Consider the following 15,439-nt stretch of genomic DNA (forward strand, 5'->3'; position numbering starts at 1 on the left):
TTCCAACAAAAGACTTCCTCTGGATTTCACTATTTGGGATTGTACCACAACAGGTGAAAGTGGGTAACACTGTTTAGGTAATCTTGGGAGCTGTTTGGTTTGGTAGACATCTGCCACATGTTCAATATTTGTAGGCTTGAATTTCCTAAAAAATAAGTTATTGGTATATGGATTTATATATTAGTAGATTTGAATTTGCTTTTTAAGAGCTCTAGAGTTTCAAGCGCATATCAATATAAATAATTATCTACAACTGCACAGCTTTGCTGAATGAATTAAAATAATCACTACAGTGTAAAACACACAAGGACAATTTGCCATCTTCTTCATTGTCATTACTACCACAAATCTTACTGTTCATCACACACAGGACTGAACATACTCCAAATATGTATTGGCAAAGAGAAGACCCAAGAACTGGAGCCCCTTGAAGTTTCTTCCTAATCTATGCCCCAAAGATTGTATCATCTCTCTGTTAGGTCATCTCTTCCTTTAGTTGGGCTTATGATTCCAGTTTTTATCACCCATGCAATAGTTTCTTAAAATAATATTTAATTGCTTTCTTCTATGCATCTTTTCCTACTTGGGAGGGATCCTTTATAAACACCCATGAAGCTCCCTTACCTTCATCACTTAGATTCCTCCTTAAAATTCTCATTTGCTGTAATGTCTTATAAAAAAACTGACAATGCTTAGCTGCCAACATGCTTGTCTGGCAGGTATCATATCAAGAAAGTATTCTTCAGTAGTTAGTGTCTGCCTCACTGTTTGAAAACACTTGTAGCTTCTTGCTTTATTCTTGGATTGTAAGCTGCTAGGAGGAAGCACCTTCTTGTAGTTTTATGCATGTACCCTAACTAGGAAAGGGGAGTGCTAAACTAGGGACCTAAACCTTGCCACACACACTCTCATGTGATTAAGGTAATGACTAACAATTATTAAAAAGCTCAAGTTCTGTCTAATGTGAATGCTATTGCTTAAAAATATTGGGGTTGCTATACGGTTTTAGTTGTGATGGATTTCATTTGGAATATGGGGAGCAGAGAAAGTGAATTTAAGCAAAAGATCTTATTTGAATGAGTTTTTATTTTCAGGGATACAAAAAAATATTAACAAAGATGGAAATCAGATTTTTGGAAATTCTGAAGTTGCTTCGCTTACAAAGTAGTGTTGTCTCACTGAAGCTGGCACTTAATAAAGCCCTTTTTAACATGGTTAAGGCCAGTAAGCAGCTGGTTCTTGGTTAGGATAGCATGCTGTTCTCTGTGGCTAAGTCTGAAGATACTGTGTATCTCTAAGGCTGAATAAATTCAGTATGCAGATATGTTTCCTTGGAAACAACTTGTAATTTTAAAGCACATGCAGCAATGCAGCCCTTATGTAGTTTATTAATGTGAAAAACCTGGCTCTCATGAGCCTTATTAAATAGATCAGCCTGTACTGGTAGGAAAAAGAATTTGCTTTGATTACAAATACAGCTTTTTTAAGTGCTGTTAGATACAGAGATATTTGTGAGTGGAGCTGATGTTACTGTTGTGCCAAGTTGTGTTGCCCGTTTGGGTGAAACAGTTCATACACTTTCCTCCTGAAGAATATGAATACTCAGGGTATTCTGCCCATTCTAACAACTTCCTTCTTTATTGTTGCTAGGGTGCCAGAATTTAAAAAAACGTTATCTTGCTCTTCCTTTTTGAGATGCCACATTCCAGGGAACAGAAATCATAGTTTGAGTTTAAACAAAGGAAAATTCTTCATTCAGTTCCTTCTCAGGGCACTATTTCAGCTATGTGCTGATTAGCATTGCAGTAATATGAATGATCCTCACAGATCTGTATTTTAGACTCATAAAAATATATAGTGTCTGTATTCCTAAGCAGTCTCTAGACTCAACAGAACATCACTTCAGTAAAGCATGTGGTTCAGCAAGTGGCAGGGAATTATTAGGAGTTGGAATGGCCCAGTCAGGTTCTAAGCAGAAGAAGGAAGTTGTTCATCTTCCTGAGTTTTCAATAGCTGAGATATCAAGCTAAGTAACCTACCTAAACTCATGCAGACTGGGAATTCAGTTCAGGTTTCTGAGCTGCCAGTGAAAGTGTCTGTCAAACTGCCTCTGTATAAGGTCTCTAGTTTCCCTGTCCCTCCTCTCAAACAGAATACATTGCTCATCCTTCCATTAGTTATTTACTTCTTTACTTATGAAGCTGCTGAAATGGTCTCCTAGTGTCAATGAGGTGTTTGTTTTGGTTTTGTAAGCATCTTCTCTTTTATTTTTTTCTTTTTTAAACAAACTGAAGAGGTATAACAAATAATTTCTCATCTTTAATTTCCTCTGCTGCCCTGAGTATGAAAGCCTTTGGTCTCCCAGGCATACTCTCCTAAAATTACCTACCTGGCTTGATGTGCACTGCTTTCAGTTCACAGATATGCCTGAGATCATTGTGCATTTGTGTCTATGTTGTGACCTGCTTTCTGTCATGTAGACACCTCAGACTGTCTTGAGGTAGATTTTACACTGCTTGTGTATTTGTTTAAACAGATTTGCCATGTTCTATAATGTCAGGATACCTAAAGAAAACATACTGAATATAGCTGGAGATGTCACAGCTGAGGGGAAGTACTCAAGTTCAGTCAAGGTATGAATCAAGGTTTTGTTTCATTAATACAGTTCATTAAATATATGGGGGTATAAGTAGGTTAAGAGATAGAGCATGGGACCCTCATGGTGGGAAGTACTAGATACCTTGACTTAAATAAGGCTGTTGACAGTTTCCCATGAGATAGTCAGAATGGTGGGTTTTTAATTGCCTTTCAGAGGTGTCTGAACTCCCCTTACTGATTTTACTGACTTCTTGCTCTTTGCTCTACCCACTGATCCCAAAGTAGTTAAGAGAAAATACTTTGATTCTTGCCTAAATGCCTTATCTGAATACGTCAAGAAGCAAAATTGGCCAATCCTCTGGGCTTCTGATCGTGCTGCCACAGTTGTCTCTTTACGGGGGAGGTAGATGAGATGTTAGCCTCTCTGTTCAGTCTGTGCCTTTTGTTTCTTCAGGATGTTAAGGAGCGTTTTAGTGCATCTCTGGGATCCTTGTCCACTGGCAGAATTCTGATCACAGCAGTTTCCACGACCAATTTAAAGCTTGCCATATCAATAGCCATTCGCTTCTCAGCAGCTCGCCATCAGTTTGGACCAACTGATGAAGATGAAATACCTGTTCTTGAATACCAAACACAGGTAAATACTTTGGAATTGACATCTACAGACTTTTATATTATGAAACTTGGATTCAGAGCTACCGAAGATCAAAATAGCGACACTAAAGTTAGTGAAATTAAAGTTGTCTAATGACATCTGAAGTGTCATTCTATTGCAGCTGTGGGGTTCTTTCCAACTTAAAAAACCTCCTTATGCTTCTGCTGGCATGATCAGGCTTTTGACATAAGTTCTTGGAATAGCAAAACCCAAAATATTCATGTTTCTCTGAAGGACCTAGAAACATTTGTCTTCTAAAATAGTAACCTTTTCAGAGAAGAACTATCTTCTGTGCACATGTGAAAGTACTGCAGATCTAGAAACCAGTGTTTGTTTAAAAATGTCAGTGCTTTTTTTGCTGCTTTTCTGCAGATTATGCAGATAAAAAACTCTCTTTCTTCTGAAAAAATAGAACAGGAGTATGTAGGATAACTGGGAAATAGAGAAAGCTCAAATCTGCTCAATGAGAAAGGTTAATGTCTAAGAAGTGCTGAAAACAAACCTGCCCAGTTTGTCCTTGCAAAGTGGGTCCTTTTTTCCAGGTTCACCCTTGGTGTTGCAACTGTGAAAGATTTCATGGATTTCTACAAACTGGCAAAAGTTGCTTTCTTTCCATCTCTTCTGAATAAGCCAGGGTCTGCTTCCTGCTAGTCTTCAAGTCTCTCAGTTTTTCTCAGTTTTGGCTTGTTCAGTAGGCTCTGCTTGCTGAACCTCTCATTCTCTTCTTGATCTACCACAAGAACTTCCTCAAGCAGTTTTTCTTTTCCTTTGTGAGCTCCATCTGTGTTGCGTGGAGCAGCAAAGATGCTTTTTTGTCTGCTTCCCAGCCCTGTTTTTCTTTTTCACAGAATGCAGCCAGCGCTAAGGTACATTCCACAATGAACAAAAAAGTGGAACAGTTACAGTATCTGCCATGTTTATACTGAAGAAACACATGCATCATGACTAGCCCAGCTTGCCAGACATTTTATAAACACAGAGCAAAAATATGTTGTCCCCAAAGCTTCAGTGAACGTTTGTGGTTTTCATAAATTCATAAAATGCATGAACATAACTGTATCTTGTGTATAGAGTAGTTACACTTAATTATGTTTATGGATGGTTATTGTTAAATTCTTGTCTCCGTAAAACATTTTTCCAATTTGAATAAAATAAAAATGAATGGGTTTGTTCAATATTATAATATAGTTGCATATATAACTATTAAAAATAAAATAAGATACATATCAATTTATGATCAAATCTGTTTATTTTTAATTCTAGCAATGGCGTCTTCTCCCTTACCTGGCTGCCGCATATGCCTTAGATTGTTTCTCCAAATCCCTGTTTGAGAACTTTGTGGAATTTTATGCAGGCTTATTGACAAAGCAAAGGAGTCAGAGACAGGTGAGATATTTACACATTTCTTCTTATCTGAGTTCTTACTATGTCTCAGAAATATGGGAGATACAAAGTCATGATTAAAGTTGCATTCAGAGAAGCATCCAAAATAGTTTTGGTGGAGTGGTTAAAGCTTTATTGGTTTCTGTGGGATTTAACGTTATGTTCCCTTGTAGAATTTTTTGTGGGTTTTTTTTTGTCATAAATATGTGATGATAATGTAAATTCAGTTTATTACTGTTGTAAATGATACTGCAGGGGGTATATATCAAAGACTTTCAGAAATGATACTATTCTTAGTTCCTGCACAGACTCTGTGACTCTGGCTTGAGTTTGCTATTCATATTCATGCATTAAGATAAATACTTTTGGAGAAAAAAGTTAAAGCTTTTGAGTCTCAATGCTGAATTTCTCATCCACAATCAGACCATTGTAAGTCACCTCTTTTAAAAGGAAATAGTTTGATCTGTCTATCTCTGTACAAGGACTGATTTTCAACCAAAGGAACTGCAGTATTTTTTTATATAAATAAAACCATATAAATTTTATTTCTTTCTTACAATTTTGACAATATTAATTTTTAGGGTCTACACACTGGCAATGGATTGCTCAGATCTCACTTAAACACTTGGGCTCTTTTCAGCTAAAATAAAGGTTGTGGAAGATCTTTATACTAATGGCTAGGTATTCTAATTTCTCCTCTTTTCACAAACCACAGAAGAATCTGTTTGATTTTTTTAATCTGACATTTTATCTCTGGAGGTCTCCAGTGCAGTCACTAATCTTAAGCGAAACAGTGTCTATCAGAAAAAAAAAAAATGATAGAGAAAAATCTGATTGCTGACAATGTTAAGAATGCAATCCTTATTAATTCCTTTTGTTCTACAGATCTTTAAAAAAAAAAAAAAAAAAAACCAAAAAAAAACCACACAGTACTTTGATAGTATCAACCCACTGTCTCCAGAAACTGGAATTCCAAACACATTTTCAAAGGAAGGCCAACAGAGCTAGTATAAATGCAGGCTACTGTGATTCTCTGGAAATTGAGGGGGTACCTTTAAGTTTTCCTACCCTTTGCAAAATTGATACTTGGAAGATCACTGAAAACCATGTAAGGCAGTAAATATTATAAATATCCCCTTGCTGACTGAGGAGAGATAGATTGATTGTGTCACAGAGGGGACAGAAGCTTTCTTGGGACATGCCACTATCAACCACCTGTCTCTCCATCTTTTAGAGGAAAAGACTGGAAAGCAGTGAACTGTCCCATGCAATGCCATGTCAGCTGGCACATCTGAGCTAAAATGTACCCATGGCTGTACGTCCGTCACCTGGCACAAATTATTGCTATTCCATATAAGAAAGTTAGTGCTGAAGGTTTTTCAGTTGTGGCAGGGTTTTTTTTCTGGCAGCAAAAAATACACTCTGCACTTACACTGATCTCAGAAAATTTTATGTATGTATTGCCGGTTACTCTTCATTGTAAAGCAGTACGCATAGCTATGGCTTTTAACTGGTCACAAATTTACTTTGTGTAAAAGTTGTTACTCACGTGTAGCTTGTTTTTCATGAAGGCTGATTTGGGACGTGAGATTCATGCCTTATCTGCTGCCAGCAAACCACTGTCGTCTTGGACTGCTCAGCAGGCAGCCCAGGAGTGCCGAGAAGCTTGTGGAGGACATGGTTACCTTGCCAGTAAGTTACAGACTACTGTGTACACTGATCAGAAAGAGGGTGGTTATGCTGATGTGTTCTTTGACTGTTGTTGCATCACGGTGTCTGAATTTTAGCAATATGTTTAGAAAGGGTTCTTTCCACATACCCATTTTTTAAAGTTCATTTGGTACCTGATACCACAAAAAAGAACTAAGCCCGTGCAGCATCTGCGCTAGTGCTTGACTGTACGTGTGATTCAGTCTGAGTTCCAAAAATAAATATGCAGACTTTATAGATGAAAATTCCCCTTATAAGATGAATGCCACACTGTTGTAAAATCTTTCCGGTATATTCATTTTCACAAGCTAACCAGTGAACTTGCAGGCTCATCTGTTGGTTAGAATAGCTATACATACAGGAACAGCCAACTCTTTTGCATTTTGTCACAGACTAATTATTTCATCCCTCTTAGCTTCCATTAATACATTATGATATATTAAATTGTGCACTTGTTCTTATTAAGTGAATCGTCTGGGTGAAATCCGAAATGACAATGATCCAAACTGCACATATGAGGGAGATAACAATGTCCTGCTTCAGCAAACCAGCAACTACTTAATGAGCTGGATGAAATGCATAAGAGGTAAGTTTTCATTGTGGAATCCTGTGCTGGACCCAACAGCGTGTAGCTAATGGAATTAGAAGGTAATTTCATACTGAAAGCAATTGACAGTCATTTAATCATTTTGTAGAGCATAAATAATGTGCTACAGACTTCCATCATATGATACATTCACAATACACAGATATCTGCTGCAAGAAATATTCTTTCATCTAAGCCTGCAGGAGCAAGCTAGATATCTTACAAGCCCTAATAAGGCTAAGTAGTATCTTGCTCCCTGAGAACTGCAGTTCAGTTCAGTGGAACTGCTCCTAAAGTCTTAAGTGTGGGTACCCTCTGCTCATTGTACTTAAACCGGTTCATATCGCCTAACTTGGTAGCAATATCTGTCAGTACATGTTGTAGTTCTCTAGATTTTGTTTCAGTTTTATAGCAGTGAGTTTCACCGCGATCTTACTGAACGGTAAAACTAAGCAACAGGTGTTGAATCTTACGGAACTTATAGGCAGTGATGTCAGGTTTTTCGGCACTTGTCCACCAGTCATTTGGGTGGACTAGGCCATAATAAAATAAATGTTATGGCCTAATTGCATCTGGCCTATCAAGTGTATGCATGGCTTTGAAATAGGCTTTTAGTTCCAAAGAGTCTGATTTCTTTTCTCGTAAATAATTTTTATTTTCTCTGGTATTTCAGATAAAGCTCCTTTAAAATCCCCTTTTGGAACAATAAACTTTTTGCAAGACTACCATCATATCCTTGGCAGGAAATTCACAAGCATTAGTGTTGAAGATTGCATGGACTCCTCAGGTAGCCTTCTGCTGTTGTTAAACTGATTCTAGAATCTTAAATTCCTTTCCAGAGATTTGAGATTCAACCTTTGCTACTTATTAGATAGATACTTGTCAAATTACTATTTGCTGACTTCTTTTGTTCCATATGCATTTCAATTTACTAAGAACACAGTTTGCATTTCAAAATATGCCCTGTTATCCCCGGGCTCAATTCTGGAATGGAGGATAGCATCAGATATTTTTGTTCCTCTAAAATAGCATCTAGGGGGTTTTGCCATTTAATTGTTGTTTTCAAGTGAAACTGTTGTGAGGGACATTGATTGCCATGACCTTATATCACTAAAATATCTTATTTTAGAAAACCATACAAGTGATTTAGAAATACAGTGAAAAGACTTTTAAGTGTGTCCGCTTTTGACAGTTCCTTTTGGTTACATGGAGAAAAATGAGTCATGGTGAAAGAAAATTCCCTGCAGTTTTCCTGGCTTATTCTGCTACAAAGAAATAAAGTATGACATTACATGCCATTCCCACTTTTGTATCACTGAGAGCCCAGATTGGCCCTTGGAGGCAAAAATTAACAAACAAATGAGCAGATAATGAGATAGTGACAGAGCATGGAGCAAAAGTGAATCTGTGAAACTGAGCACATACTGGGGGAAGAAACTTCAATCTTAACATATAAGGGGCAATTGTGTTGATTCCTAGAACTCAGTAACCACTTCAGGGCTCAAATAATTGCAAAAAAAGCTGAACTTCAGATAGTGATGCGTAGGACCAAGTGAGATAGTATCATAATAGCTATGGGGTGAAATAGAAATAAATCTCAAAATACAAAGGCTTATAAGAAAAAGACTAGTTCAAAACAACAGCTCTCTCTCTTCTTTATTGTATGTCTCCAAATTGTGAAATCCAGCAGAGCACAAACTAACACCTAAGCATATCTTCTCTCCTCTCTTGTGATACCTACTGAACCAAACTATAGTGTTTCAAATATCTGAATCTGTTTATTATTGCATTCTGTTAGAAACTGGACTGTTAATTTAGGTGCCTAAATTTAGGCAGCGTGTGAACACTTAACAAGTGTCTAAATAATATTCTACATTAGATCTTAAGCTAAGACACAAGCAAGAAGGATTCATACAAGGACTTTATGATGAAGTACTTTTTTTTCCTTAATAGTTCCAGGCTGCTTTAAAAACATAATGCACTTACGTACAACACAGTTAATTAAAATGCACTTAACATTCAGCCACCTTTGCTATCTTAGAATTTACGTACTTGACAGTATGTAACATCATTTTACAATTGCAAAGGGGTGGGTCCACAAAATGTCTTCTGTTCTTGTATTCTCAGAAGAGACTGAGTACCTTGTAGATCTCAGTCTTAATATGGGAAGAAAATAACAAGCTAAAAACTTTGGTCGAGTCTGAAAATATTTGTGTCTAAATTGAGCTGTGAATATACCTTGTCTTTTAGCTTGGAGTCAGTTTGAACTAGTGTATGTCTTCACTGTACAGTTACAATCTGACTATCTTACTCAGCTGCTATTTTCTGCATCTACGGTAATGGGCAAAGTCTCATGTTAATGGATTGATTAATTAACACTTTTAACTTTTCTTCTAGGGTAACAAAAACTGTGACTGCAGTAGAATCTGCGTGTGACTTTTTGCATTATAAATGTGAATGTTAAGAGTTTGGGTTTTCTCTTTTTCACAGTTCCTTTAGCAGCATATAAATGGCTGGTTTGCTACCTGCTCCAAGAAAGTGACCTAAAGCTGAGCAAGGAGAAGCAGTCTGGGCGAGGTGATTTTGAGGCCAGAAACAACTGTCAGGTAATACTTATTTAGCTTTCTTATTCTGTTTACTTATTTTCACTGAAATTTGTCAGATCCTGTTTTATCTTATTGTGTCATGAAGTACAATTTCCTCAAGCATAAAGCACCAAGTCATATAACTAGTAAAATGGAATACCTGTCTATGTGCATTGTATTGAACATGGTAGCAGGAGGACAGTTATCATCAGCAGAAGTCTTCAAGGATGTATTTCCCTGCAGGGAAGTTGCAGGCATGTGCCAGGTGGTGTCTGTAATTCTGATAGCACAACTTCTGAAGACTAAGTCTAGTACTATTAAGTCTACTGCAGCACCTGATTATTACATCTCCATCTGCTCTTGTGGCCAAATACATACTGCAGGAAAGAATCTTGCTCTGGCAGGTAGGCAAACTAGATGACTTAATAGGTCTTTTCCATCTCTAATTTCTATAGTGCAAAGTAGTCATGAAAGATACCAGACTGACAGCATTGGAACCTGAAAAGGAAACATTGACAATCTACATATAGCAGAACCACTCTCACCAGTGAGTTTTAACAGCTAGGAATGGCTTAACTCCAAATTTCAGTGTATATCCCCAAGCTCCCCAAATTCTTCCATTGCCCTCATGAGAAAAACTGGCTCACATCCGAGAAAGAATACTTGTCATTTGTCACTGAGAAGAGAAGATTGATCCCTGAAGTGGCCGGTGTCATTCACCTTATGTGCAAAGCTCATTAAAAAACAACAGGAAGGAATATTCAACTCTGCACCTAGAAAACACCAGCCTAGCTTCAACAGGGGATGGTCTGTGTGAAACCACTGGTAGAGTAGAGAAAACCTTTCCTGTTTTTACCCGAGAAGGAAGTTATTAGAGCAACTTTTTGCAGTGAAATTCAGAATCAGAATTGCCAGAAATTCAAGTCGGATTGCCAGTCAGTTGGCCAGCTCTTGGGATGCTTGAGTTGGGGCCAGTGTGTTGGAGAGGATGGTTTGCTCAGCAGCATGAAGGCTACTCACCTTGCTTCTCTTTTATTTTTAAATATTTAAAGATACTTAGGCACAGAACTACTTTTGAGATAGGCATTGATATACCTTAGGTCATTAGGTTTTCTTTTCACAATTCGTCTTCTGGATAGTGCGTTTTTTTATTTTAAATAGCATGCCTCAAAAACATCTGAAAATGTTTTACAAGCTGTGCTTCAAAGACATGTACATATTTGATTTAAACTTTCTGGGCATGAAGGAGCACTTTTGTGTCAGCCCAGTGGCTAACTAGTATATAATATTTGTTCTTGCTTTGGGAGATGTGGAAGAGATTCCTATCCTATCCCTAGGTTATTTTGACTTGAAAATAGATTGATAGAAACAATACAGAAGTGCAAGTGAAGGTAAAGAAGGAAGTAGAGTTATAGGGGAGAAGAACCGGGAATTAATGCTTCATTCGCAATATTAAGACTTATTCTGACTAGGGAATTGACATTCATATCTAAAAAAGTCAATCTAGTAAGGGGCAGGACCTTCCTGCAGAGAATATATGTGTATTTTCTAGGTCATATTTGGATCTAAGCTTGGACACAAGTATGTCACTGAACAGCTATTGACAAAGAGACAGCCATCTTTGGAATGTGCCTTTTTAAATGCCACAGTGGATTTAAATTCAAGGATGATGGAAGTATTTAAAAGGAAAAAAATTATCAACTAATTCTAAATGAGAAAAAAAAATGAACAAATGGGCTAAAAACAAACTTCATTTTACATCATTGCTTTGATCCCATACATTCTGTTTTCAGCTGACAAATTACACTGCTAATTGACATGCAATCTGTTCTCCCTTTGAATTGGTATAAGAGACTACCCAGACTGGAACACAGTGAAAAATTAGGATTTTATTTCAAAGAGGCATTTCTTGAGGCATTTCATGACTAACCTGTGCAAAGACATTGTAGAAAGAATTTTCTCCTAGAGTTTCTTCTTAGACTTTCTTTAATCCCAAGCTAGGTAGAAGATCTGAATCAACAAATCTCCGCTAACTTCACCAGAGCAATACCATTTTGCACCAGCTGAGGGTTGGTTCCTTGTATTTTGTTACTCAGTGTCCTCCTTTTCTGTTTCCTAAGGTGTACTACTGTCGATCATTAGCCATTGCTTTTATTGAGCAAACAGTCTTACAAAGATACCATGACTACACTCACGATCCCAACATACCATCTACTCTGCAGCCAGTGCTTAAGAATCTCAGTGCTCTGTATGGACTCTGGTCTTTAAGTAAACATCTGGCTGTGCTCTACCAAGGTGAGATCAGCTCCCTGAATATACTGTGCATGTCACTTTATAAAAGTCTAAACTTAAAGTTTAGAAATTTTTTTCCCCATTTTGTATCTTGGCAGGGGGAGGGAATCCTAATTAGGATTTAGATTAGAGCATTTTCTTATTGCCTATGTAATACAAAACAACCATTCTGGATAAAATTTTCAGGAGCAGGAATCTGGAGCTACAAATTAACCCCAAAGGCTCTCTCTTAGCTCAGAGATGATGGGGAGGGCTCACAGTTTTTTATGTGGTCCAGTGCTTGGGGGAGCGGATGCCGGACAGGCAGCCAGATGCTGTAATGTAGCTTGTTAATGCAGAAGGTGCCAAATGTCTGAGCTTGACAGTTTCACAGTCAACTCATTAATGAAAGACAATCAATCCAATTATACAGGAGCATCTCTTTAGTCTCTTGAAGACTGAACTGATTTTACTTTGTAAAAGGATTGTATCAGTGTAATCTTAACTGGTATACGTTTCTTTATGAATGTATTTGCAGGTGGCTATGCTTCAGGTGAACAAGCTGGCAGATTTATTCAGAATGCTGTTCTGGAGCTCTGCTACAGGGTAAGCCTTCGATATTGTTTGTTGCTATTAAATAATAATATAGTATACAAATACTAAAAAAGAGTTGTGTCAGTTATGCTGTTCTTCAAGTGGTAAATTAGCAGGATATTACATTAATAGTTTCTGAATAACTTTCTATAAAGTTTAGTAAGTCATTGACCCTGAATCTAGTCCTAGTTTATTTAATAAAAAAATGAAAACCAATATATCTTACAAAATAACACTGTCATTTGTGGCCCTGCAATCTCTCTTGGAAAGCCAGTGAAATACTGCAATCCAGTTCTGTTTATTTCATGGTGTTAGCTGATTTTTTTTCTCTACACAAACCCTTTCAATCTGGATCATATTCTTCACAGGTAAGTAAAATTTCAACAAATAATCTGTAAGTTATGTTTTTAAATTTCTAAAATACATGCTTTTTATGTGTGTAACCAGTACCATCTTGATTAAAATATGTTTTAAAATCCCTAAGCGAAGGAGGATAACATTTGAAATACAGTCGCTTTTCAGCACGTATCCTAGGAGGAAAAAAGGAAAATAAATCTAGACTCCTCATTGTGGATTTATTTTCAGTTACCAATATCTGGTACTTTATGAAAATAGTCTTTATGCTGCTTTGTAGTTCCCAGCTAGCCCTAGACAACTACAGAAATTGCCAAATGTATGTCTTCTCTTTTTAAACAGTTGAAGGATGATGCAGTTGCCCTGGTTGATGTCTTTGCTCCTCCTGATTTCATTCTCAACTCTCCCATTGGTAAAGCTAATGGAGAGGTAAGAAAACCCATTTTAAAATTCGTAAGTTTAACCATTAAGTCATTAAGAAGGGTATTGCCTGTAAATAGCCATAACACATTCAAGACGCTTCACAGCTACAAAAGAAAAGGAAGACACTTTTTCAGTGGAAAGTGCAATAGTTGAATTGATGTCAGCAGAAAATGACATTTTGCATTTGCTGGAGATAGCCTTCAATGGGAAACTCATACAGTATTGCTCTTGTTAGCTCGTGAGAGTTTGTGCTGCTGAATGAAAAAAATAAATTATAACATCTCCTACGATTCCTTAAGAAATAACATATCTTTAGAATATCGTTTAATACCTTGGAAAGGTAGTAAGGTGTATTTCTTCTCTGCCTATGACCTTAGCTGCCTTTATTAATATTCACGCTACACCAAATTTGTGTGATACACATATAAATGGTGCAGAAATTATTTATTTTTATTCTTCATAAAATATGTAGTTTAATAAGAGAAAGACAATTTAAAACTTGTTCCACTTAGAAATGGTATCAGAAATTGCAAAGTTCTTTGAAAATTCTGTTTATGCAGTGGGAAGTCTAGGATATGACTGAGTATCTTGTACTAACTGGTGCAAGGTATAGCATTATGCAAGAGATCTCACTAATCTTAATACAGACTTGAAGGATACTGTTTCGTTAGCATCTCTCCTTGCTTTAATGCATATATAATCCACCCTTGTTAAGGCTGAGAGATTATTTTTTTGTATAGTCTAAATTACACAAAACAAGAGTTGAATCAAGAACATAAGAATGGCCATACTGGATCCAGTTCACAGAATACTCTGTAACTGACAGTGGCCAAGGAAAACACTGTATAAAACAGATAAAATATTGACGTGTTCTTTCCCTGGTGTCTCAGCTGTTGTCAGTTGGTGGTTTAAGAGGTATCTCAAGCCATAGGTTATATTTGTATAATTCTGTTTAATAGCGACAGATGTATCTATCCTCCATTCATTTTTCCCATCCATTTTCAAATTCAGCTGTCTTTTGGCTTCCCTGACACCATAATTTCCATAATTTAATTATGAGTATTGTGGAAAAAAACTTCCTGGTCCCGGTCCATATACATTTACTATCTGTGGAGAACTTTTCATTCCTCTGACAGGCCTTGTTTTTGTTCTGTGTGTCTTTCCTAGTTCTGCCAGATCCTTTCTGAGGTCTCATAACCAGACCTACAAGCAGGATTCAGGATGTGGGTGCACCATGGATTTGGCTATACTAGGTCATGATCCCTCGCTGCTCTTTTTTTTCCTTGACATAAGGAGCTGTATTTGTTCCAAATTCTCAGCAAACCAAAATTCTTGCTTACTGGCCAACCCTACTTGGCAGGGTCAAGCTGTGGGATAACTCTTACGCAGAGACTGGTGTCACAGTACAGTACTTTGGTTTAGTGTGGAGAGACCCTGTAGAGAATCAGTAGAGCCTGGGGAGACTGCCAGGAAGTTTGACAGGATTGCTGAGTCAAGCGTACTCAATGTTTTTCAATATTAGAGAGAATAGAGAAGGAACATATCTGTAAGAATGTTGAGAATATCTGTATTGGCCAAAACCCCATTTTCACCCATGATTCTGTCTCTAACAGAAGCTGTGAGCAGATGCTATAGGCAGGAATATAAAACATGGTGCAAGTAGGTGGTGATCCATTCGTAGAATACTGCCCCTTTTCCAGTAGTCAGATGGAGATTTACCAAGCAGCTGATAAAGTTTTCATGTAATGGATTTGTCTAGCTCTTCTTTGGCTAGCTCTTAGGTCACCCAAATACAGAAGCCACAGAGGCTTATTAATATTAGGAATTCATATTAGAGATTAATATTAAGAATATAATATGTGAGACATGCAGATAAAACTCTAACCACTACTAACTTCCTGATGTGCTAAATACTTGGTAAGATTTTTTTTTACTTCTTTGAGTCATATCAAGAAAATAGATGTCCAACCCATATTCTGTAGAATTTGGCAAGGTTTTCTGAACTGCCTCTAAGTCTGTGGTTTTCAACTTCTGTAAGTATTTTCAACTGAAATTTTAAAAAGGCTGCCAATCCCTTGTGCAGAGAAAATACTTGATAAAGCTCCTTGTCTCCTGGCTGTCTATATTTAATTCTCTATTCATTGCTATCTTTGCAACTTCTGAAAAAACAGTGAACATTTTAGTAAAAATTACAGAATGGTAAAGAATAGATTATCCAAGCATAACAGGAGAATTAATTTAATTCAGGATAACCTACGTTGTACTATGGTAGAGTGGCTT

The 15,439-nt window shown here is 37.1% G+C and overlaps 1 protein-coding gene across 1 annotated transcript in view; it reads left to right on the plus strand.

Moving 5' to 3' along the window:
• Positions 1-2,536: 2,536 nt before the first annotated feature.
• The window catches only part of ACOX3 (acyl-CoA oxidase 3, pristanoyl), a gene marked incomplete at its 5' end in the record, with an annotated part of 14,411 nt that continues 1,508 nt past the window's right edge, over positions 2,537-15,439 (plus strand). Inside the window, 11 exons of the mRNA XM_010076309.1 lie at positions 2,537-2,633; positions 3,053-3,235; positions 4,517-4,639; positions 6,208-6,328; positions 6,813-6,932; positions 6,992-6,994; positions 7,606-7,719; positions 9,423-9,538; positions 11,638-11,812; positions 12,327-12,394; positions 13,079-13,165. Of these exons, the coding sequence (XP_010074611.1) occupies positions 2,537-2,633; positions 3,053-3,235; positions 4,517-4,639; positions 6,208-6,328; positions 6,813-6,932; positions 6,992-6,994; positions 7,606-7,719; positions 9,423-9,538; positions 11,638-11,812; positions 12,327-12,394; positions 13,079-13,165 (1,207 nt within the window). The remainder of the gene's footprint in view (positions 2,634-3,052; positions 3,236-4,516; positions 4,640-6,207; positions 6,329-6,812; positions 6,933-6,991; positions 6,995-7,605; positions 7,720-9,422; positions 9,539-11,637; positions 11,813-12,326; positions 12,395-13,078; positions 13,166-15,439) is intronic.

This window comes from Pterocles gutturalis, unplaced genomic scaffold, assembly GCF_000699245.1.
Source record: "Pterocles gutturalis isolate BGI_N339 unplaced genomic scaffold, ASM69924v1 scaffold21453, whole genome shotgun sequence".
NCBI lineage: Eukaryota > Metazoa > Chordata > Aves > Pterocliformes > Pteroclidae > Pterocles > Pterocles gutturalis.